This window comes from Camelus bactrianus, chromosome 11 (genome assembly GCF_048773025.1).
Source record: "Camelus bactrianus isolate YW-2024 breed Bactrian camel chromosome 11, ASM4877302v1, whole genome shotgun sequence".
NCBI classification, from domain to species: domain Eukaryota; kingdom Metazoa; phylum Chordata; class Mammalia; order Artiodactyla; family Camelidae; genus Camelus; species Camelus bactrianus.
Window position 1 is genome coordinate 57,938,085 of NC_133549.1, and position 23,437 is coordinate 57,961,521.

The following is a 23,437-nucleotide window of genomic DNA, read 5'->3' on the forward strand; positions in this document are numbered from 1 at the left end:
TCTGGTGGATAGAGGGATCAATGGGAGCACAACTCCACTTGAATTTTCCTAGTTGCTGTGGTTCAGTGGTCCTTGAAAGCAGGTATGCTGTGGGCCACAGAAAGTGGTATTATCCACTAGTACCACCTGGTAGGTTTGAGGCATATCCCTAAAATAGTAAGACACTTTTCTGATGTGAGAATCAGCAATTAATGAAAGAATCCAAACTTGGCTCTACATTGTAACTGGAGGGAGGCTTCAGACCAGACAGAATGCTAGAGGTGGCAAGCTGTCCTCTATCAGTAGGTTAACCAAAACCAAGAGTATAAACTGAGATGATGTTTCTGTCCTCAAATTATCCATGTCTCTGGTTCTTTTTCCTCTTCATACAGACTTCAGGATCTCTTAACCAGAAAAATAAATGCATAATTGCCCCTTCAGATTAAGACCTAAGAGGAGAAGTTTGATAGCATTCTCTTATAGCAAGCGAGGAGATAGATCCTTTGCCAGACCTAGAAATGTCTTCTTGTTCAAGGATAAATACACAGAAAAACTAAAATGAGACCTATCTATGAAAAGATTCTACAAAGAAATAGGTGGAGAAAAATGTAGCAATAAGAGGTATAATAACACTGCAGAGAAAGATTTTCTATAGTAAAACCATGTAAATGTTATAGATTCTGATTTGTATTCTCAATAAAATTCAAGATTGGATTTAATGAAACAAAAAATGAAAGATTAGATAAGATAATAAACTAGTACATAAAGAGATAATTAATATATAAAGAGACCTAATTGTGAACAGGAGAGAATATAAGAAAATTTATAATGCCATACCAATTCTGAAACTTTTATGATAAAGAATGGAAGCCACACTGAAGGAAAAAATCAGAGATATGGAGAAAACACTTAGTTTTTTTGTTCAGAATATAAAAGAAAAGGCAGAGGTGAAAACAGAAGATAACATATACCTGGAGGTCAGAAACAGATCCACCTAAACAAAAGATACACTTAAACCAAATTTACTCAAAAAGATTTAAAGTAAAAAATAAAATGCAGAGATGAACAAAGATATACCATACACATGCAAATAGAAATAAATCAGGATACAAATTATTTTGTATAATTAATACATTACATATATTAAGGTAAAAATGGTTATTTTTAATTGAAAAGGCTATAATGCCCAATGAAGTTATAAACACACACAGACACACACACACACACACACACACACACAGTGGCATCAAGATACAGAAAGCAAAAAGGAGAAATTAGCTGAAGCATTGGTAGAAGGGCACTTCAAGTAGGCAAAAATAAATAAAGGTGGGGAGGGTCTGAGTGTTTTTCCTTTTATGGATCATGCATTTGCTTTAAGTCTAAGAACTTTTTGCTTAGTCTAGATCCCAAAGACTTTCTTCTGGTTTTTTTTTTTTCCTAAAAGTTTAATGGTTTTGTGTTTTACATTTAAGTTTTCAGATCAATTTTGAGCTGATTTTTGTATAAGGTGTGTGGTTTAGGTTAAGGCTCATTTTTTGCTTTTTTAAGATAAAATAAGATTTCAATTTTTGCCCATCAAAACTCTTGGATATTTTATTTTACTTTAGTATAGTCAATTTAAAATGTGTTAATTTCTGGTGTACAGTATAGTGATTCAATTTTACATATATACATATATTCCTTTTCATGTTCTTTTTCATTATAGGCTATTACAAGATATTAGATATAGTTCCCTGTGCAATATAGTAGGACCTTGTTGTTTATCTATTTTATACATAGACATTTTAAATAGTAATACATGGAATTAATAAAAGTACAAAAAATACACATTCTAAAACTGTAGTTGGGAATACAAATTGATGAAAACAAATGTGATTCAATGTTTGCAGTTCTTGGGATTTATCCAAAGATAAAAAAATCATAGATATGCATAAAATTTACATAGAATAGTGTTGATTGAAGTATTATTACAGGAAAACACTGGATAAATCTGTATATTTGGTATTAGGATGACTGATTAATAGAATACAATATACCAGTATTAAAATTATATATCATAGGAAATTGTTCACAGTATAGTAAGTGAAAAACAGATTATAAAACAATATACTGCAGTATGTTAACAGTATAGAGATTACAAGAGATTTTTATTGTTTTGTTTTTTCCTAAAAGTTCCAACAATATTCAGTGTTACTACTGAGAGTATTTTGTTTTGGGAGTTTATTGTGAATAAAGTGGAGAACAGTTTCAGATTTTGTTATAGTTACTATTTTGAGTTTTATTACTGTCTTAATTAGTTTTTCTTTAATGACTTTAAAAGTATTGCAGCATTTTAATGTTTTATGAAAAGTATTTTTACCACAGCAGACTGTATCTCTTATTTTATAATGAAAATTATTAATATATGTATTTAACATATATATACAATTTTCATTGTAAAATAAGCCCTCCTGTTTGTACTATATGGTAGCTGATTTTTTTATCATTAAAACTTTAGGAAGAAAAAAAGATATGATAAGAGAAAATTTTTCCTGATTGCTGCTTTTAAGGGAAGTAAACCTAACACTTGTAATTTTTTTTTAGAAGGACAGCCTAAGGCCCATTTTTAAAACTAACTACCTTTATTACCTAATACTCTTTCTTTTATGTCATTTAAACTGAGTTATTTATGCCCTTTTAACTACTGTAACTATGATTTTAGATTATCTTCTAGGGAAGATAATATGAGGAAGAAAAATTACTCATTTTTACAAAATTTGTGGGGCCAAGGGACAATGATACAAAAATTTTGCTACAAACAGGTTCTCAATAAATAGAAACATGTTATGTTGCAATTTTTGTCAGAGTACATCTGTTTATTAGGTAGTTTACATTTTTAATCTTAATTCAGACAAAACTATTTTTGGATTAATCATTTTGGGGGAGACACTTCATGAGGTAATTCATGAGGAAATCTTGATAACCAAGTAATTTTTTTCCTCTGATATATCTTTCAAAAAGGTAAATATAAAGACATCTCAGGTTGTAAGGAATTTAAGGATTTTGATAGGTAAATAAATCTCTGAACAAAGCAATTAAAAAGAAAAAATATTGTATCATTATATATGTGTGTATTATATATTCACACAGATGAATGCACTGTGTGAATACATACATACACATATGTATGTATTCACATATATACATACATGCATATATAATGAAACATACATATATAATGAGATGAAAAGATTATGTTGCATGATTTCTATTCTGAAATATGGCCCTAAAATAAAAGAATAAGGATTATAAAGAAAATACAGTTGCTTAATGCTTTTTCTATTGTTTCCATTTAGAATGCCATGTCCTCAGCTCTTTCACTACTGTCTTCACCTGTTAAAATTCTGCCTCTCCCACAGCATTGTGATTATAGTTAATTAACAATACTGTATTATGTACTTCAGAGTTGCTAAGAAACTGGATCTTAAGTATTCTCACCACAGAAAGGAAATGATAATTGTGGGACAAGATGGTGCTATTAGCTAACTTTGTGGTGGCAACCATATTGCAGTTTATAAATTTTATTAACATATATGTATCACAGTCAACACAGTTATACAATCAAGATAGTTAACATTTCCATCACTCCTCAAGAGGTGGAATTTTCAAATTCCCAATTTATCCCTTCCCATCTTCTTTACCCCCTGGTATCCATAAGTTTGTTTTCTATGTCTGTGAGTCTGTTTCTGTTTTGTAGATAAGTTTGTTTGTGTCTTTTTTTTTTTTTTTAGATTCTACATATAAGCAGTATCATATGGCATTTTTCTTCCTCTTTCTGGCTTCACTTAGAATGATGATTTCCAGATCCATCCATGTTGCTGCAGGTGGCATTATTTTATTCTTTTTTATGACTGAGTAGTATTCCATTGTACATATATACCACAGCTTCTTTATCCAGTCATCTGTTGATGGATATTTGGGTTGTTTCCATGTCTTGGCTATTGTAAATAGTGCTGCTGTGAACACTGGAGTGCATGTGTCTTTTTGAATTATATTTTTCTCTGGGTATATGCCCAGGATTGGGATTGCTGGATCATATGGTAAGTCTATTTTTAGTTGTTTAAGGAACCTCCATATTGTCTTCTGTAGTGGCTGCAACAGTTTACATTCCTACCCACAGTGTAGGAGGGTTCCTTTTTTTCCCATATCCTCTCCAGCATTTATCATTTGTAGCCTTTTTAATGATGGCCATTCTGACTGGTGTGAAGTGATATCTCATTGTAGTTTTGACTTGCATTTCTCAAACAATTAGTGATGTTGAGCATCTTTTAATGTGCTTGTTGGCCATCTGTCTTCTTTGGAGAGATGTCTATTTAGGTCTTCTGCCCATTTTTTGATTGGATTGCTTGTTTTTTGATATTAAGGTGTATGAACTGTTTGTATATTTTGGAAATTAGTCTCTTGTTGGTCACATCATTGGCAACTATTTTCTCCCATTCTGTAGGTTGTCTTTTCATTTTGTTGATGGTATCCTTAGTTGTACAAAAGCTTTCAAGTTTAATTAGATCCCCCCATTTTTTTTTTTTTTTTTTGCTTTTATTTTCATTACTTCAGGAGCTGGTTCAAAAAATATATTGCTGTGATTTTTGTCCAAGAGTGTTCTGCCTATGTTTTCCTCTAGTTTTATAGTATCTGGTCTTATATTTAAATCTTTAATCCATTTTGAGTTTATTTTTGTATATGGTGTTAGAGAATGTTCTAATTTCAGTCTAACTTCCAGTTTTCCTAGCAACACTTACTGAACAGACTGTCTTTTATCCATTGTATATTCTTGCCTCCTTTGTCATAGATTAATTGACCATACATGCATGGGTTTATTTCTGGACTTTCTATCCTGTGCCACTTACAGCTGTGTCTGTTTTTTGTGCTAGTACCATACTGTTTTGATAACTGTAGCTTTGTAGTATGGTCTGAAGTGAGGGAACATAATTTCCCCAGCTCCATTCTTCTTTTTCAAGATTGTTTTGTCTATTCGGGGTCTTTTGTGTTTCCATACAAATTGTAACATTTTTTGTTCCAGCTCTGTGAAAAATGTCATTGGTAATTTGATAGGGATCGCATTGAATCTGTATATTGCCTTGAGTAGTATGGCCATTTTAGCAATAATGATTCTTCAACCCAAGAACATGATATCTTTCCATTTGTTTGTCATTTTCAACTTCCTTCATCAGTGTCTTATAGTTTTCGGAGTACAGGTCTTTTGCCTCCTTGGGTAGATTTATTCCTAGTATTTTATTCTTTTTGGTGCAATGGTAAATGGGATTGTTCCCTTAATTTCTTTTTCTGCTATTTCATTGTTAGTGTACAGAAATACAACTGATTTCTGTATAGTAATTTTATATCCTGCAACTTTACCAAATTCATTGATGAGTTCTAATAGTTTTCTGGTTCCTTCTTTAGGGTTTTCTGTGTATAGTATCATGTCATCTGCAAAGAAGTTTTACTTCTTCATTTCCAATTTGGATTTCTTTTATTTATTTTTCTTCTCTGATTGCTATGGCTAAAACTTCCAAAACTTTGTTGAATAAAAGTGATGAGAGTGGGCCTCCTTGTCTTTTTCCTGATCTTACAGGAAATGCTTTCAGCTTTTCACCATATGGTATGATGTTAGCTGTGGGTTTGTTATATATGGCCTTTATTATGTTGAGGTATGTTCTATCTATGCCCAATTTCTGGAGAGTTTCTATCATAAATGGACATGGAATTTTATCAAAAGCTTTTTCTGAATCTATTGAGATAATCATGGTTTTTATTCTACAACTTGTTAATGTGGTATATCACATTGGTTGATTTGAGGATATTGAAAAATCCTTGCATCCTTAGGATAAATCCCACTTGATCATGGTGTATGATCCTTCTAATGCACTGTTGGAGTCAATTTGCTAGTATTTTGTTGAGGATTTTTTCATTTATATTCATAAGTGATATTGGCCTGTAATTTTCTTTTTTTGTTATATCCTTGTCTGATTTTGGTATCAGGGTAATGATAGCCTCATAGAATGAGTTTGGAAGTGCTTATTCCCCTGCAATTTCTGGAATAGCTTCAGAAGGATAGGTGTTAAATCTTCCCTAAATGTTTGGTAGAATTCCCTTGTGAAGCCATCTGGTCCTGGACTTTTGTTTGTTGGGAGTTTTTTAAATTAGTAATTCAATTTCAGTACTTGTAATTGTTCTATTCATACTGTCTATTTCTTCCTGGTTCAGTCTTGGAAAATTGGACCTTTCTAAGAAATTGTCCATTTCTTCTACATTATCCTTTTTGTTGGTGTATAGTTGCTCATAGTAGCCTCTTATGATCCCTTGCATTTCTGTGGTGTCGGTTGTAACATCTCCTTTTTCATTTCTGATTTTATTAATTTGGGTTCTCTCTTTTTTCTTGATGAGTTTGACTAAAGGTTTATCAATTTTGTTTATGTTTTCAAAGAACCAGCTTTTACTTTTATTGATCTTTTCTATTGTTTTTTACTCTTTACTTCATTTATTTCTGCTCTAATCTTTATGATTTCTTTTCTTCTGCTAACTTTGGGTTTTGTTTGTTCTTTCTCTAGCTGTTTTAGGTGTGAGGTTAGGTTGTTTACTTGAGATTTTTCTTGTTTCCTGAGGTAGGCTTGTATCCCTATAAACTTACCTCTTAGAATTGCTTTTGCTGCATACCAGAGGTTTTGGATCATTGTGTTTTCATTTTCATTTGTCTTAAAGTATTTTGTGATTTCCTCTTTGATTTCTTCACTGATCCATTAGTTGTTCAGTAGCATATTGTTTAGCCTCCACGTGTTTGCAGTTTTTGCAGTTTTTTTCTTGTAGTTGATTACTAACCTCATAGCATTGTGCATATAAAAGAACATACAGGTCAATAATTACCTTAAATGTAAATGGATTAAACACTCCAACCAAAACACATAAACTAGCTGAAGGGATACAAAAACAAGACCCATATATATGCTGTCTACAAGAGACTGACTTCAGAGCTAGAGACACATGCAAGCTGAAAGTAAGAGGATGGGAAAAGATATTCCATGCAATCGGAAACCAAAAGAAATCTGCAGCAGCAAGACTTATTCCCAACAAAATAGATTTTAAAATAAAGACTGTTACAAGAGACAAAGGAGGGAACTACATAATGCTCAAGGGATCAATCCAAGAAGAGTATATAACAGTTGTAAGTATGTATGCACCCAACATAGGAGCACCTCAACATATAAGGCAATTGTTAACAGACATAAAAGGAGAAATTGACAATAACACAATAATAGTGGGGGACCTTAACAACCTACTTACATCAATGGACAGATCATCGAGATAGAAAATCAATAAGGAAATACAGGCCCTAAATAACACATTAGACCAGATGGACTTAACTGCTATCTATAGAGCATTCCATCTGAAAGCAACAGAATACACATTCTTCTCAAGTGCACATGGAACATTCTCCAGAATAGACAATTGATTTTTGCCAAGAGTGCCAAGGCAACTAAATGAAGAAAAAAAATAATCTTTTAAAATAAACAGTGCTGGAACAACTGCATATCCATATGAAAAAAAAAATGACCCTGGACCCCTACTTCACGCCATATACCATGAAAATTAACTAGGACTGGATCTAAAACTTTAACTATTAAAACTGTAAAGCTCTTAGAAGAAAATTTAGGTGTAAATCTTTGTGACCTTGGCTTAGGCAATGGTCTCTTAGATATGACACCAAAAGTACAAGATAGATGATAAGTGTGAATGAGGATATGGAGAAATTGGAACCCAGTTACACTGCTGGTGGGATTGTGAACTGGTGTAGCCACTTTGGAAAATAGTTTGGCGATTCCTCAGCAAGTTAAACATAAAGTTGCCATATGAACCAGCAGCAATTCCATTCCTAGACATATACTCAAGAGAAGAGAAGAACATATATTCACACAAAAACTTACACATGAATGTTCATAGCCACATTATTTATAATAGCCAAAAAGTAGAAACAATCCAAATGTTGAGCTGATAAGTAAATAAACAAAAGCTGGTGTATCCATACAATGAAATATTATTCAGAAGTGAAAAGAAGAATTTATATAACATGGATGAACCTTGAAAATATTATGTTAAGTGAAAGAAGCCAGTCATGAAGGACCACATATTCTATGATACCATTTAAATGAAATACCCAGTATAGGCAAATCTAGAAACAAGAAATAGATTAGTAATTGCCTAGGGCTGAGGTCAGAGGGGACATGAAGAGGTTGGGGTTGGGGAGTGATGACTCAGGTATGTGGAGTTTCTTTTTGGTATAAAAGAAAAATGTTCTCTGATTCATTGTGTGGAACGTGGATGGATGCATGACTCTGAATCTACTAAAAGCCATTGAAATTTTACACTTTAAATGAATAGTTGTATGGCACATAAATTATATTTCAATAAGTCTGCTTTTTAAAATCTGATCTTTTTTTCCTAAGGCAACTTAAGTTCAGTGAAAGAAGAGCCATATATATGAAATGAATCAGTGTAATTTGGCCATATTTTCAGTTTGCATTTTAATAATTGCTGTTGTTAGAAACGTGCTTTTGAAATGTTTGTTCTGAAAAAGCAACTTTATTTTGGATGGATAAAAAGTGCCACTTACTGGTTCTCCATTCAGTATTACCAACGAGCAGTACAGCTAGAGTTATGAAAATTGTTTGGCACGTAGAAGCACGTAGCTAGAATTACCCTAAAGACGAAGTCTTACTGATAAAGGGAAGCTACCTTTGAAAAGAAAGTACACTTGATCGTATAGATCTGAGGTAGAATTGGCTAGTTATTGAATATGAATGTCAGGTGGATCACTGTTTCACCAGTTTTAAAGACAGAATCATTGTCTTCTGTCATTTATCTCAAAATCTCAGTTAAAAATTGATGCACACAGCATGAAGAGGAAGGAAGTTATATGTAAACTGATACTCTATACTAGTTTTTCCCAAGAAAGCTGCATGAAGGCTAATCTGGGGGGGGGGGTTGTTAAGGAGTATAAGTAGCTTGAAAATGAGGGTTCTTGATAAACAAATTGTTTCTAGGTTTGAGCTTTATATTGTTCTGAATGGCAAATTATGATGTGAGCAAAAGTTACCACATTTCAATAAAGGTAAATTTTTTCTCAAGTTTTAATAATTAGAAGAGAAACTGTATAAAACAAAGTATTATATTCTAGAAAATAATTATTTGTAACTTTAAGGTTGAATAAAATAATAATAGAAGTTGAAATGACAAAATATATTATTTTAGTGTCTGTATTGAAGTTGTATTTTCATTAAATTGGATCAAATGCAAAATAGCTTTTTTTCTTAAGAAACAATTTTTCACTCAGTTGTTGTAAAATTACATGGACAGTCATAATGCATATGATTTCTACAGAAATTTCTGCTCTTAAGAGTCCAGAAAAATTTTCATTAATGTTGCTTAAAGATATATTAAAGATATAAATAAAGATATCCTGACTACAGTCAGAATAATAGGTTAAAATCTGAGCTTTTCTAAATAGAACAAAAATCACTATTTGCATATTTTTTGCCTTCCCTTTCCCAAGGCCATTAACAGGATGCCACTTGGTTTCTTCCTTTCACTTTCCTTATGAAAGACTTCAGGCCAGAAGCAATTTGGGGATTCTGTGAGGCCAGGTGGAAGGAGGAAGAAGATGAAGGAGTAATTTTTCTGGGAGTTTTATGGAGTGGGGGAAACTGGGATATGATAGAAGCACGTAAGAGAAGAAAGAAGGATTTTTAAAAGTATTATTCAAGAAATGACAATAAAGAACTTTCGTTATTTTGAAATTATTTTTTGATTGTCATACAGTTTCTCTGGCCACAACACAGCTTGGGATGAGACAATATGGGTCAAAGATTTAATAAGACTGGGAATTGTCAAAAGTTTTCTATCAGTAATTGAGATGGGAGCTTAGGGGTGGAGAGCGCAGTCTAATCTGGAAATGGAAGGTATTGCCACAGGTGACATTCATTATTGTTGCTTTTAGTTTTTGTTGATCAAGATTTGCTATTTTATTCTATGTAGGAACAAGCTATGTGGCTGATTTATGACCTACCATTTTTATCATGAATAACAATGACATTTATTGAATTTTATGTTGGTTTGGGGGCGGAGGTGGGAAGGGAACATAGGAAGGAGAAGTGGAGTAACATTTGGTCCAGTATGCCTTCCTTATATATGAAACAAACGTGGCAAGTCTATATTTTCTCTTTTTGTCTTGTCATTTGTCATATTCTGCTCTGTAATGTTAGCCAAAGTGAAAGCATTTTCTCTATCTTGTGGATTGTTTTCCTGCAGGTAACAAATCACAGGACAGTGGCATAGCAGAGATGGAAGAACTTCCGGTACCACATAACATCAAAATAAGCAACATTACATGTGACTCATTCAAGATTTCATGGGAAATGGATGCAAAATCAAAGGATCGTATTACACACTATTTCATTGACCTTAATAAGAAGGAGAACAAGAACTCCAATAAATTTAAACACAAGGTAAAATCCTAACACATCCTTACATTCATTTGTGTCTTGAAACTTTCTAAATATGATGACATTTTGACAGAAGGAATAATGTTGTATTAATTACTTATGACACTGGGAAGAAACTCTATTCCTCTAAGAAATTTTTGTTAGAAAATGAAATGCCAAGTATATTGCTAAAATAGTTTTTTCCAGAAAACGTGAAACTTTGAGTTTCATACAGAAAATGAACATGTGTTAAAGATTTTATTTAACTCACTAATGAGGTAACTGATGTGGTATTACAACCAATTCAAAGGATGATCCAAAAAAAGGCACCTTTATGGATCAGGACATTGAAATAAATGTAGAAGTGGAGGCAAAGCCGGTCTGGGGTGGGGTAAGGGGCAAGAGCAGGAGGGGAGGGTTGTACTTCCACTGGACAAAGTTGACTTGCATGTATTTAGACAAGAATAACTGAATTGTTATCAGTTGTCTACAAATCACAGAGTTGTAAAAATAGAACCAGAAGGAGGTAGGCAGAAGTGTGCTACAGACGATTCATAGTTTTCCACTGAAGCACATGTTTTCATATAATAACTGCCAAAAGAAGAATGTGATGCAGCTTACAAACTTTAGGATATTTGTGAAAATACTTTAGGGCTGAAAATTGTTCTATGTAGTCAATTTTATTTTATGGTTTGAGAATAAAAATTAACCTTTAGGTATTTTAGACATGTAGCAATTCTGGTGTTCATTCTCTTACCTGCCTGCTTACCACATCTTTTCTGACAGGCATCCCCCTTCAGAAGTAGCTACAGAAAGGATAATAGTTACCTGGTTTAAGAATTCTTTGTGTTTCAGTATTTTCACTGATGATGAAAACTGACCTTTTTTTTTTTTTTAATATTGATACTAAATTTTAACTTGGCAAATCTTTTGGAAGAATTGTCTTGTCTGGAAGCTATACATTGTAGTAGATGTGTAATTATACTACTAATGGTAAATGAGGCTTATCCATCCAGATAAGTGCGAAAGAACAAGATTGGCAAGTCGTTATTTTCCCCATGTTTCTATTGTAATTGTTCTTCCTGGTCTTGCATATTCTCTTTGCTGACATTTGCCTTCTTGAAGTAGTTTTGAAATATTTAGCATTAAATGATGAGGGGTCAAATCAAGATTTGATCCTCTGTCTTCATTCCACACTTAGAATATCATATCTTAGGAAGTACAGTGAATATTCAACTAGCAGGTTTAACTACCTTATTAATCATTGTTCAGAAATGTCTAAACTTTTCTGTGACACATAGACTCCATACTTGAATACAAGTAAAGCAAATGTCACCTCATTTGTATGTAAAACTGATCATTTACTTTTAAAATGTTCTGTCCCCTCACATATTTTTAATAATGGGCTACTCGTATAAAATTATTGTATAGTATAAGTTAAACAAATATAATATTTTAAAATACTAAATCTGTTGAATTTTTATTTGTTTTTGTTTGTGTTGCTTTATCATTTAATATTATAATACTGCATTTTAAGGAGCATATTAAGGAGTGTACGGAGAAGAATATTATACTGGAAATGGATCCAAGTACATTTATGTCATTAGCTAGCCTGTCTCTTGATCAAATTGGGCCTTAATTTTTATACCTGGAAAATTAGAGATTTGAATCTAATAATTGCTAAATATCTCTAAACAGAAAACTTGTCATCAGCCAGGACTTTAATAAGTTCTTCCATATTATTTACAATTGATTCAAGTTATACTGCTGAATTTGTTTATTTCCTTTCTCCCTTCCTTCTCCTCTCCTCTCTTTCTTCTTTCCTTCCAACTTCCCTTTCTTCCTTTCTTAGGATGTTCCAACAAAACTGGTGGCAAAAGCTGTTCCCTTGCCGATGACTGTCCGTGGACACTGGTTTTTGAGCCCAAGAACTGAGTATACAGTAGCAGTGCAGACTGCCTCAAAACAGGTTGATGGTGATTATGTTGTGTCTGAATGGAGTGAAATTATAGAATTCTGCACAGCAGGTAAGAGAACCGGGTACAAATACAGGGGAAAAAACTTATTTAATAGTTCCTGGAAAGCTAATTATAGAAAATATATTTTTTGTAATTATGAAGTGATACATCTTGCATTGGTCATTTTTGCATTGCCACTAGCATTGTGACAGAGGGAGCTGAGGTTCTCAGCAAAAACTAGGTAATGGCATTAAATTACTTCTGTGCTACATGCACAGTTTGATTTTTCAAAATGAAAGCTCTGCAAATAAAAATTGATGCAGCTTAAAAATATACTCAGCATATTTTGAGATTTATTTTGAGAGAGAGCTTTATTTTTCTTCCTTTATTTTTTTTTAATTTCTTATTTTACAACTCTTAAAGAAGCCAGGAGCATCCTTTCTCTAAGGGAGGTGGAGGCTGATCTCAATGACTAGCAGAAATGTCATTGGATTTTTCACTTGAATGCTGAAAATCTCTAAGCTAAAGTCGTGTGTGTGTGTGTGTGTGTGTGTGTGTCTGTGTCTGTCTTTGCTTAATTAGAAAATATCTCAGCCATTTAGCACTGGGATATCTGATGTGGAGAATCCATCCCCTTAGATCATGAACTGTACCTTAATAATAGACTGGTTTGTAAATGTTACCATTCATCTTATTCATTTATCTATTTGTTTATTTATTCAATCAAGAAACAATTATTTATTGAGCACTTAAGTAGGTGGTGAAGGGCAAAAATATATCTCTATTTTAACACATCTGTCATCCTCTCCTTTTGTCTCTGAGAAGGGGCTTTGTTTCCTCTTTGTCTAGGTAATTGTATTCTCTATAAAATTGTAGAGAGAGGCTGAGTGTTTCAACACAAAGGAGCTTGTGGAAAAAGTCTTTAAAACAATTTGCCTCACCTATTGCAGGTTGCTTGGCAACTTTCCCCAGCTGAGACATCCTTCAGATAAATCAGCTTTTCTTCCCCCATAGCCTCACACTTGCATTTTTTTTAGACTCAGTATGTGCTTAGTTACTGCTGTATCTCTCCTTAAGATGCCATTGATTATAATAAGAGCCACCATTTTATGTATCACTAAGAAAAAACACTGCCAATTAAACTGCGAAACAGTGTTTTGTTACAACGTTTATTGTCAGACTCATGTCAAAGATGCTAAAATGTGAAAAAATACATTTTAAAATGAAATATGGCATACATCATAGTCCAGTAAGCAGTAACCACATAGCTAAAGATTTCAATATTATATAGTGTGTAAAGAATTCTTACTGATTTGACTTTTACCTGTATTTGTGTCATACTAAAATTAATATATCCTTTCAACTGTTTCCTGAATTAAAATTCCTCCTTGGAATCTACCTCATGTTTACTCTTATTTACACGTTTCCATTTACTTTTATTGCATCCTACCAGGGAGGTTTAATCTAAGTAAGACACAGTTAAACAGTATCTTTTGACACTGTTTTAATACATAGTATTTTCCCTAGGACTGCACCAAACAATACCATAGTTGTTTATTCATTTTAAAAAGCTATAATTTACCTGCTAAAACCCGATTTGACAATAGGGAAAGGTGTGAAATATTACTTCTTCTTTAACATAAAGAAGCCCTCTGGCATTTTCAGTTCAGAAATAACTATATACATACACACATATACACATATTCACTGTCCTATATATAACTACATTAGTACATCTTTTATTTCTACGTCTGTCAAGAAAAACCTTGTTGTCTTACTTTTCTTCAGAGTGATCTCCCTATTGCTCTTTTATTCAGATGCATCCTATAACTCTAAGGAAATTATAGGATAAATAAATAAGGAAAATGCCAGCTTTTAAATGTGCCACAATATTTTTATGAATTATTTTGCATTTTTATTTTTAGATCTTATTAAATCTAATGGGAGCTTAAGCAGTTCAAAGCTTGTTATTTCAGTTTATCAAAATAATTCATAGCTTATTTTGCATAAACTTTATCCATAACCTCGACTCTGCACATTTTGAGAAAGCTATTTTATACAAAATGCCTTTCAATCTAGACATATAATTCACTCATAATTTATTGGGCATGATTGTGCTATGCACTGTGTAGAGTACTGGAAATAAAACAGAATGCCACTGACTAATTTCTAGTCTAGTCCATGACAGAGATAAAACCCTGTAAGTCATAGTTGTCTGTATATTTACCTCTTTCCTTAGACAGTGAATTCTTTGAGAGGAAGAAAAATATTTTTTTCTTTTAACTTGATCATTTAATTTTGCATGATGCCTTGTACATCATATGTTCTAACCTAAATGTTTGTTGAGCCAGTAAAGCAGTGAGTAAACAAAGTATGCTGCCATGAGTAGTTCAACTAGGTTTCTCTTGTTTGGAAAGTCTTAAAATCTTTATAGACCAAAATTTTTGCCTAGATTGTAGTACAAGAGTTTGGCAACAATCCTCAGTTTTCGAAACAAAAAGTTGGTGAAAAGATCAGATTAGTTTGAGAGATGCTTTAGACTTTCATGAGTCTTGTGTATTCAAGAACTACCAATCAGGAGCCAGAGATCTAGTCTCTAAGTTACAAGCTTTATGGACATTTGGCAAATTAAACTGTGACAAGCCTCCATCTCTGCATCAATAAGATGGTCATACTTAATTTACCTTGCCAACTCCAAAGATTTAGGGAGTAAATTAAGTGACCATTTTTACTGTTACTCCTTTAAATTCCATCTGCTACTGATTGCAGGTTACAATAAATCTTTTATTTGGTTTATCAGTTGATTAAAGAAAGGCTAGTATGGTGCTGATTGACATTACTTGGGCTATGCAGAATCTGCATTCCTTATTTAACATTTTGGTTTCAGGATCTTTAATTTCAGTGAATGAAAAAAAATGCAAGGGTATTCTAAAAAGCAACCATAAACCATAGCAAACACTTTTGCAGAAAGAAAAAAAAATATGCCTCACAAAGATAATGTTTTCCTGTTTAAGTGTAATTTCCTATTCACTAAGATGAATTTCCTGAAAGTAAATTTTAATAGTGTACAATGTAATAAGCCTGTAGTTGATGCTTTTGATAAATGTATTTTTAATAAGACTTTTTTTGGTTATTTTCAGACTATTCAAAAGTTCATCTAACACAGCTGTTGGAGAAGGCCGAAGTGATTGCAGGACGGATGCTTAAATTTTCTGTTTTTTATCGTAACCAGCACAAAGAATACTTTGACTATATTCGGTAAGGATCAAAATATGTACACTGATTTGCTTTACTAAGTGCCATTCCAAATTCCTAGCTCAGGTTTCCCCTGAGTCTGCTTCTGTGAAACAGCAATTTCATCTTTCTTCTCAAAACAGTTGATTATACTCTGACTTTTATTTCCCAGAAATAATTAAGTAGAAAAAGTCAGATTGTGGGATGTTTTTTCCACATCACTTAGATTCCTTTCCACAATCATTTGTAATACCAGTTGCTATCAATTTGAGTGGAAGATCTTAAACCTCCAGGGTTAAGACTGATGAGCATTTCATATACAGTTACACACTCCCCTAATTCCCAATAAGTCAGTGCCTTCTGTCTCATACAAACTACTAAATTTTCTCCTTTTCTTATGGGTTTCTGAAAATGAGAGAATAAAAGGGTGACCCTTTAATAAAATACTGTGGTGAATCAGGTGAGATTTTCAGGCTTATGCCTACACAGAAATCTCTCAGCCATTATCTTGGGTTAATTATTCATGAGGAAAATCTGTTTACTTTTGAATTCTAGTGTTTATCTAGTATTTCTAAGATATCTTATGTTTATCCCTGGAAGCAGTTTCCAAGAATTCAAAAGAATTTCACACTACAAGTAGTTTTAATACTTACAGCCGTTTAATATTTATAGGAAGTTTCAGGAGAGTGTTTTAAAGTGAGACTGAAGCTTTTAAATTGATAAATGCTATATAGGTTCTAAAACTTCTACATGGTAACCCCTGTAAATTGTCATTTTAAACGCTTTAGTCTCACTTTAAAACTCAAGTATTCTTGACGGGATTGTATATGAAAAAAATTTAGGAAGTTTTGTTATTTTTTGTTTAACTCTAGTTTTTCTTAAATCAAAATTGTAGTTCCAGATCTAAATAAGCTGCAAGCTGTGGAAATGCAAAGGGAATCACAGAGAAATGAATTTAGGCATGTGTGTTCTTCAAATTGAGTACTTTGTAATATCATATATTTTTATATTTTTTATTGTGAAAATTTTTCCTGCCTTCTGTTGGAATATCCTATACAGAGTTTAGTCCATAATTTGCTTAGCTATAAAATTATTTACCTGAGTCTATATAGTTCATGGCAGATGCCATTCATCTAATTTAGAGAATATGAACTGGGAGATGCAACACAAACTACACCTGTTGATGTTGAATAGGGATGACCATACATACTTGGTAAGAAAGGCATTTCTTTATATTTGTTAAGCATAAAATGAGAAATAAAAGATCCACTGTTGCTATTTTCTTTAATAATACATTAATAGGATAAATCATCTTTGGTACTAGGCTGATTGCTGGACTATTGCCAGCATTTGCTGTAGATGGCCACTAGAGGTCACCAGTTCTCTGATTTTTCTCTGTCCTCTGGGAATTGGCCTTCTGTTTCCAGGTCCTTGCATACTCTAGAATTTGTTCCATTTGTTTTCAGAGATCCTTCCAAGAAGAAAAAAGATAGAGAGCATGGAAAATGGAAAAAAATATTGTATATATGATTGATTCCAATATATTAGTATGAAAGGTGTATTTACTAACAAGGAAATTTACCTCTTGGATTTTCCACGATAGTTGTAAAATCCATGTAAATTATATTTTGATGCAGTATATGTACATATATTTACACACACACATATACACACTTGCCAAAGCATGGGTACAATTTTTCAACGTTGGTTTTTTAAAAAGCTGTATTAACTGAAGCTACGTTAGCATCAGTGAATCCTATCCTTTTAAGTAATGCACTCTGTAATCAGTGCACACTTTATCAGGATTAATTTAAAATGTCATATTGTTATTCACAGTGCTTGAATAGAAAGGAACCTTTCACTTAGCTGACACACTTTCCAAATCATTGAGTTATGCAAAAACCCTAGATAAATTCTGACTCAGTTCACATGGGATGAACTCATTTTGGTATCTTCCTCTAGAAATGAATTCCTAAATGAATATTGCTTTACCTTACCCCAAATCAAAATACGCTCTCTCTCTTCCTTCAAGTTCACTGCGTAGTCTAACTGTCCTTAAAACACCTGTTTTCTCTTCAGGAATCCACTGAGATGGCAGACACGTATAGGAACTCCAGCGCTTTCTGGTGCTAGATTGTATTTCCTCAAAGATGACGTTTGTCACTGGTGTTAGGGCATTTCTAGTAGCCCGAGCGCCTGTTGAGATTTGGTCAAGGCTAGAATTTAGCCACCTATAGGTAATGTCAAAAGATGCATTATCCTTGATCTGATGGTAGGATGGATGAGTACTCAGGCTTTTAATACCAAACAGTTGACGTTCAGGCCTATCACCATTGAACGCTGTACATCAGTAGCTTTACCACAGCTGTACCAAGCAGCGACCATTTGTTTTCTCTTGCAGAGAGCATCATGGGAATGCTATGCAGCCCTCTATCAAGGATAACAGTGGCAGCCATGGTTCTCCCATCAGTGGAAAACTAGAAGGCATCTTCTTCAGCTGCAGCACTGAATTCAATACTGGCAAACCACCCCAGGATTCACCTTATGGAAGATACAGGTTTGAGGTTGCGGCAGAAAAACTTTTTAACCCCAATACTAACTTATACTTTGGGGACTTCTACTGTATGTACACTGCTTATCATTATGTGATTCTTGTTATTGCCCCAGTGGGATCACCAGGAGATGATTTTTGTAAGCAGCGCCTTCCTCAACTGAATTCCAAGGATAATAAATTTTTGACCTGCACAGAAGAAGATGGGATGCTGGTTTACCACCATGCCCAAGATGTCATTTTAGAAGTCATTTACACTGACCCTGTGGATCTTTCTCTAGGCACTGTGGCAGAAATCACTGGTCATCAGCTCATGAGTTTGTCTACTGCAAATGCAAAGAAAGATCCCAGCTGCAAAACCTGTAATATCAGTGTTGGACGCTAATGCCCACTTTTCTTATTCTTAGTCCTTTTCTTCCCTTAGGAGCATTGATCCTCTGTAGTCCATTTTCATCACCAGATGTTTTCCACTGACGCATGCACATGCCGCTATCACCAAAAGCAAACTGCCACTTTTCAAATTTCATTCAGAGCTGTTTTAGTGTTTCCTATTCCCTACCCTTCCCACTACGTTCAATGATGAAATAGCCTCAGTTGTCCTTCTGACACTTTCTTGCCTAGATGCTGCAATGTTTTTATTTTTTCTTTATGCCAAATGTAACGAAACAATTATATAAACTGCTTTAGCAAAATACAAAATAATAGCTTATAAATGGTGTTTAAATATGCACTCATTTTAATCTACTGAACAAATATTGGGATAACTCCAAACCGCATGAAAGGGTGTAATTGCAGCATGAGTTAAATCCTGAAGCTTAGAATTGTCAGCACTTCCAACTTGTTGTTTGACAGTGTTATTTATATTAGCTAACAGGAAACTACTGTGTTTCAACATAATAAATATAATAGAAAAATATTTTATTTGTATTGTTGTATAAAATATTTACAATCTTATAGAATATATAGAGTTACATTTTAATAGCAATTGTATACATGTCATGAAACCATTTCCCTTATCAAAGATGTAGTTTGTAAACCTCAGATAGCTGTGTAATCTGTCCTGTTACAAGTAGATGACTTAATTAAACAAATGTATGAAGGACATTATTCTGATTCAAGTTATAAACCACCAGGTAAATACAGAGAAAACAATAACCCTGTGAAAGTGTGCTTCTGAAAAGTCAATACTCTTCCCATCCAAACTATATGAAAATGTGAATACAAACATGGTTGTTGGTATTAAGAGAAAAATGTTGACCTTTTACTTATTTTTACATAAGCAAAAAGTAATAAACATGTGGTTTGGTACAAAATAATAACAAAACAATATACACTAAAGTTCATGAAGTAAATCAAATACTCTGGCTTCACTTCCAAGGTGTCATAACAAACCATTTTCCAAACCTTTCATTTTATACAGAATGAGGAACAACTACAGCTCATGAGAAAGTTTTTTGACTTTACAAACAGACCTTGGAACATTAAGAAAAACACGTATTCCCAATGGAAAAATAGTTATATAATCTTAGAGTAAACAAAACAATTAGCAATCATAACTGTGATCACATTAATTATATACTACAGACACATCTATCCAAAATACCTATTTTCAAATTTCAATACAATATTTTAATATAAACATCTCTCAGTTATAGACAAAGATAAATGCACAAAGTACATGCTATCAGAATGAACTTTGGTAATCAGAAATGTAAAATTTTAAGTAACATAAAATACTGTGCTATTTTTATATAGAAATAAAAAATTAGCAGTAACACACTCTAGTATATTTTAGGGTGCTTAAAGCCTAGCAGACTTAAGGGACAAGGTAGTAAATTTTTTTTGTCACTTAAAAATCTATTAGAAGTTTCAAATAAATTACATTCTTACTAGCTGTATCCCTTCCTACATGAAATTAAGATTTTTCTTCTTCTTACTGATATTTTAAAGTCATGCTGTTTTCCATATGTCAATATAAGCAACCTTTGGACACTAAATAGACTCTCTCTGACAAGTGACCCATTGAACATGGTGATGCTTTGTGTTATTTAGAGTTGATAAAATAGCTGTTTTCTAACATAATTATACTGAGTTTTCTCCTTGTCCTGGAGAAGGCTGAATTTTATTTTCCAATTGTACTGTTACTTGTATTTCCCCCCCCCCATTTTACTCCCTTCTGTTCTTAAAACAGCTAATACTACCACTAAAGTGCTTCAGTTTTCAGTTGTCAAAAGTACTTAGCAAGAATGGCAGAGGAAGATAAACAACTCTCTCAGGTGAAAGCAATCACAAACATTTTCTGTACCTCAGATAGTTTTGGCCACATCCTGCTTGCTGATGAGGACCTCTAATAGCCTCAGTTTGGCTTTGATGTGCTTGTATTCATAGTACTCATCTGCCATGGGTATCTTATCTTCCTTTTGTGGACTTCTGCAAAAAAAAAAAAAAAATACCATCTATTAGTTCATAAGGAACCAAGTCATTAAAAGTCCTTTTTGAATTCTTAAATGAAAAAAAGGACAGGGTAGCAGTTTGTACTTGATTTCTACATCTTTTTTTTTTCCCTTCCCTTTCATCTTCATTCACTCCCTCATCCATGTGTTACTAGGTCTCAATATAGCAGTACTTTTTGAGAAGCTAAGTATCATAGGTATTTTGCAAATATGATCCAGTGCATAGACATATAATGTTGAGGCAACTGAAAAGGTCTGAGTAAAAAATAAAAAAATCAGCACCTTCAAGGCATTTCTTATCTAGTCATTCTCCCATTACCCACACCACAGTTCCATGCTGTGCAGTGTTTGGTCTTTAGAGTGATGTTAAAAATATCAACCAAAAAATACTACAGAAATTATACTAATAGAAACAACAAATTTATAGTGATAAGAGGAAAACTCAGTATCTACCTTAAAAACATGAAATATTTCTAAGTTTTCTTGTAATTATTGTATCTGTCTCTGCTACTGTATAGAAGAACCACTGAGAATTGAGAATTTCCTTTAAGGAATTTATAAGTCTAAATTGTAGTGATTCCCTTTGCACACTAATTCTACTAAGACTAGGTACATGATGATGCATCTGTTTTTATAAAAATGCATTTTAACTACTACATGTTCTTGACATTTACTTTGAAGAATACTTGGGTAACACCTGGAGTTCAAACTATTTGCCTTCCCACAAAAATACACTGATTGCCAGGATATGTTTTCTAAAGGACAATAGCTACTTCAGGATCTCAGAAGGGTCTTTTCTCCTTACTTAATAAAGATGGCCAATTGCTTTTAGAATATTCCATCCGTAAGTTTGAAGTACGAAGGGTGGAAAACACACGTGAAGTCTCCACAATTGCTACTGAAAATAAGCACGAGCACTCTCCAATTAGACCACCGGGCAGGCAGCAAGCACGGAACATTCCACCTAGACCCTGTCTACTTTCCCAGTACTGATAAGATTACAAATAAAAGAACCGTTAATCTATAAATAGAACCCCTAAGAATGTAGTTATCTACTTGTGGTGTAACACTGTATGCTGCCCTGAAATAATCTTGTTCAGAACAGAGAACAATGCTCAAATCTATACACGGGGTTCTTTTTAAATGTTGTCTCAGTTACATAATTCTTTGCCTCCATTCTGTGTTCTGGGCCAAACTTATAACTGGGTGTCTAAATACTATCTTAATTTGTGTAAACAGATCTAAGTGAAAAAATGGTCTAATTTACAGGGAAACACTAATAGTCCATTATGTAATTTTCTCTGGCCCTGCATACTCCATTTTGGCTAATAAACCAGGGTACACTGGCCAGAGTGAAAATCTTTTCAAAATATTTCCTTAAGCAGTTTTCCTATTATATAAAATACACTACTGTTAAGCACAGTTCTTGGCTCATAACTTAATAATGTCATATGTATATAATTATGCTTCTTGCATGGTGAATATTACCAAGAACATTCACAGTACCTTAGAATTTTTAATAATCCATTTGCATGATTATTTTACCTATGGATAGTTAACCTTTCCCAATGAAATGTTTTAGGAAAATAAGATTAAGATCCATATTTTCTAGCCATTCAACTGTTTGATTTTACTTGTAACATAGCACCGCTTCTGCAGTTAGTTTAAGTGTGTTGCCACAAGAGGGCATATAACCTCAGTCAACTATCAGGCGCATGTGAAGTCGGTCTGGGACTCACTTGTGCACAGAATGCTAACAAGCAGAACATTAACTTCCCCGTATGTGGAAAGGCATGCAAGTGCTGCTGCAGACCATTAGGCAGGACCACTAACACATGGGGCAGCTCTCCAACTCTTCAAATTCCTGGGTTCAAATAGGTTAAAAAGATGTAAAAATTGTATGGTAATTTTGTAAAGGCAGAAGTAGAAATGGAAAAAGCAAACAAGAAATTACGTTTCATGTTCTAAATTTAACAGCCATATAACATTCCTCACTAGATAGTTAGCAGCAGCAGCAAGGTAAGTAATTTGGACTTCTAGTCACCAACTGGAAGGAAAGATTCCAGCCAGAACACTTGGTGGGCTACCTCTGTACTTGCAGAGAGGAAGAAGTCTGATAGGTCTAGTCCGAGCGAGCCAGCACTGGCGACCTGAAATGGAAAGTTACTAAGAGGTGGCTAGACTAAGCTTCCAAGCCGCTTTTAGAAAACAGTCCCTTCTCAATCAGGGCAACCCTCGAGCTGCTGAAGTCAAAGCCATTCAGGAGAGGCAGGCACCTAGACGGAGAAGAATGCTGAGGAGCGAGTGTATCACTGACGCCCATCACTGACTCTGCCACCTTAACAATTTGACTTTGGGAAAGTTAAAGACTGATGTCCCACGTGACAGCGACAGCTTTCCAAAGAATCCCAGGGACTCCAATCATTTCATTTTACAACTGTGGGAACAGGCTCAGGACAGCTAAGTGACCTGTCTCGGTCTCTTCTAGAAGTAGATAAATAACCCTTATCTCATGATTTTATACATATATACATACATACCTGTATTTTTATATTTTTACATATACATACATAATTTTGATGGTACACCAAAATTTATAAGAAATTAACAGAGTGCATAAAGAATCATGGGTTGACATAGAAAAGTAGAGGATGTGACTAAACATTTATTTAAGGGATAGAAAGACTATAGCTGTGAACGTTTGACCAAACTCCTGAAATAAAATAATTAAGGGTAGATCCCGATGCTTAA

The 23,437-nt window shown here is 33.6% G+C and overlaps 2 protein-coding genes across 9 annotated transcripts in view; one reads left to right on the plus strand and one right to left on the minus strand.

The window, feature by feature from the left end:
• PHYHIPL (phytanoyl-CoA 2-hydroxylase interacting protein like) overlaps nucleotides 1-18,782 on the plus strand; it is a 45,856-nt gene extending 27,074 nt beyond the window's left edge. For all 3 annotated transcript variants that reach the window (XM_010957958.3, XM_074374049.1, XM_074374048.1), the window contains exons 2-5: nucleotides 10,318-10,514; nucleotides 12,343-12,517; nucleotides 15,589-15,706; nucleotides 18,084-18,782. In XM_010957958.3, the coding sequence (XP_010956260.1) occupies nucleotides 10,318-10,514; nucleotides 12,343-12,517; nucleotides 15,589-15,706; nucleotides 18,084-18,618 (1,025 nt within the window). In that variant the 3' untranslated portion in view covers nucleotides 18,619-18,782. The remainder of the gene's footprint in view (nucleotides 1-10,317; nucleotides 10,515-12,342; nucleotides 12,518-15,588; nucleotides 15,707-18,083) is intronic.
• The window catches only part of FAM13C (family with sequence similarity 13 member C), a 114,869-nt gene continuing 108,382 nt past the window's right edge, over nucleotides 16,951-23,437 (minus strand). For 4 of the 6 annotated variants that reach the window (XM_074374047.1, XM_074374046.1, XM_045518792.2 and 1 more), the window contains one exon: nucleotides 19,135-20,663. In XM_074374047.1, the coding sequence (XP_074230148.1) occupies nucleotides 20,540-20,663 (124 nt within the window). In that variant the 3' untranslated portion in view covers nucleotides 19,135-20,539. Of the gene's footprint in view, nucleotides 17,154-19,134; nucleotides 20,664-23,437 lie in introns of those variants that run through there. The other 2 variants (XM_074374045.1, XR_012510235.1) reach the window with 2 other exon arrangements.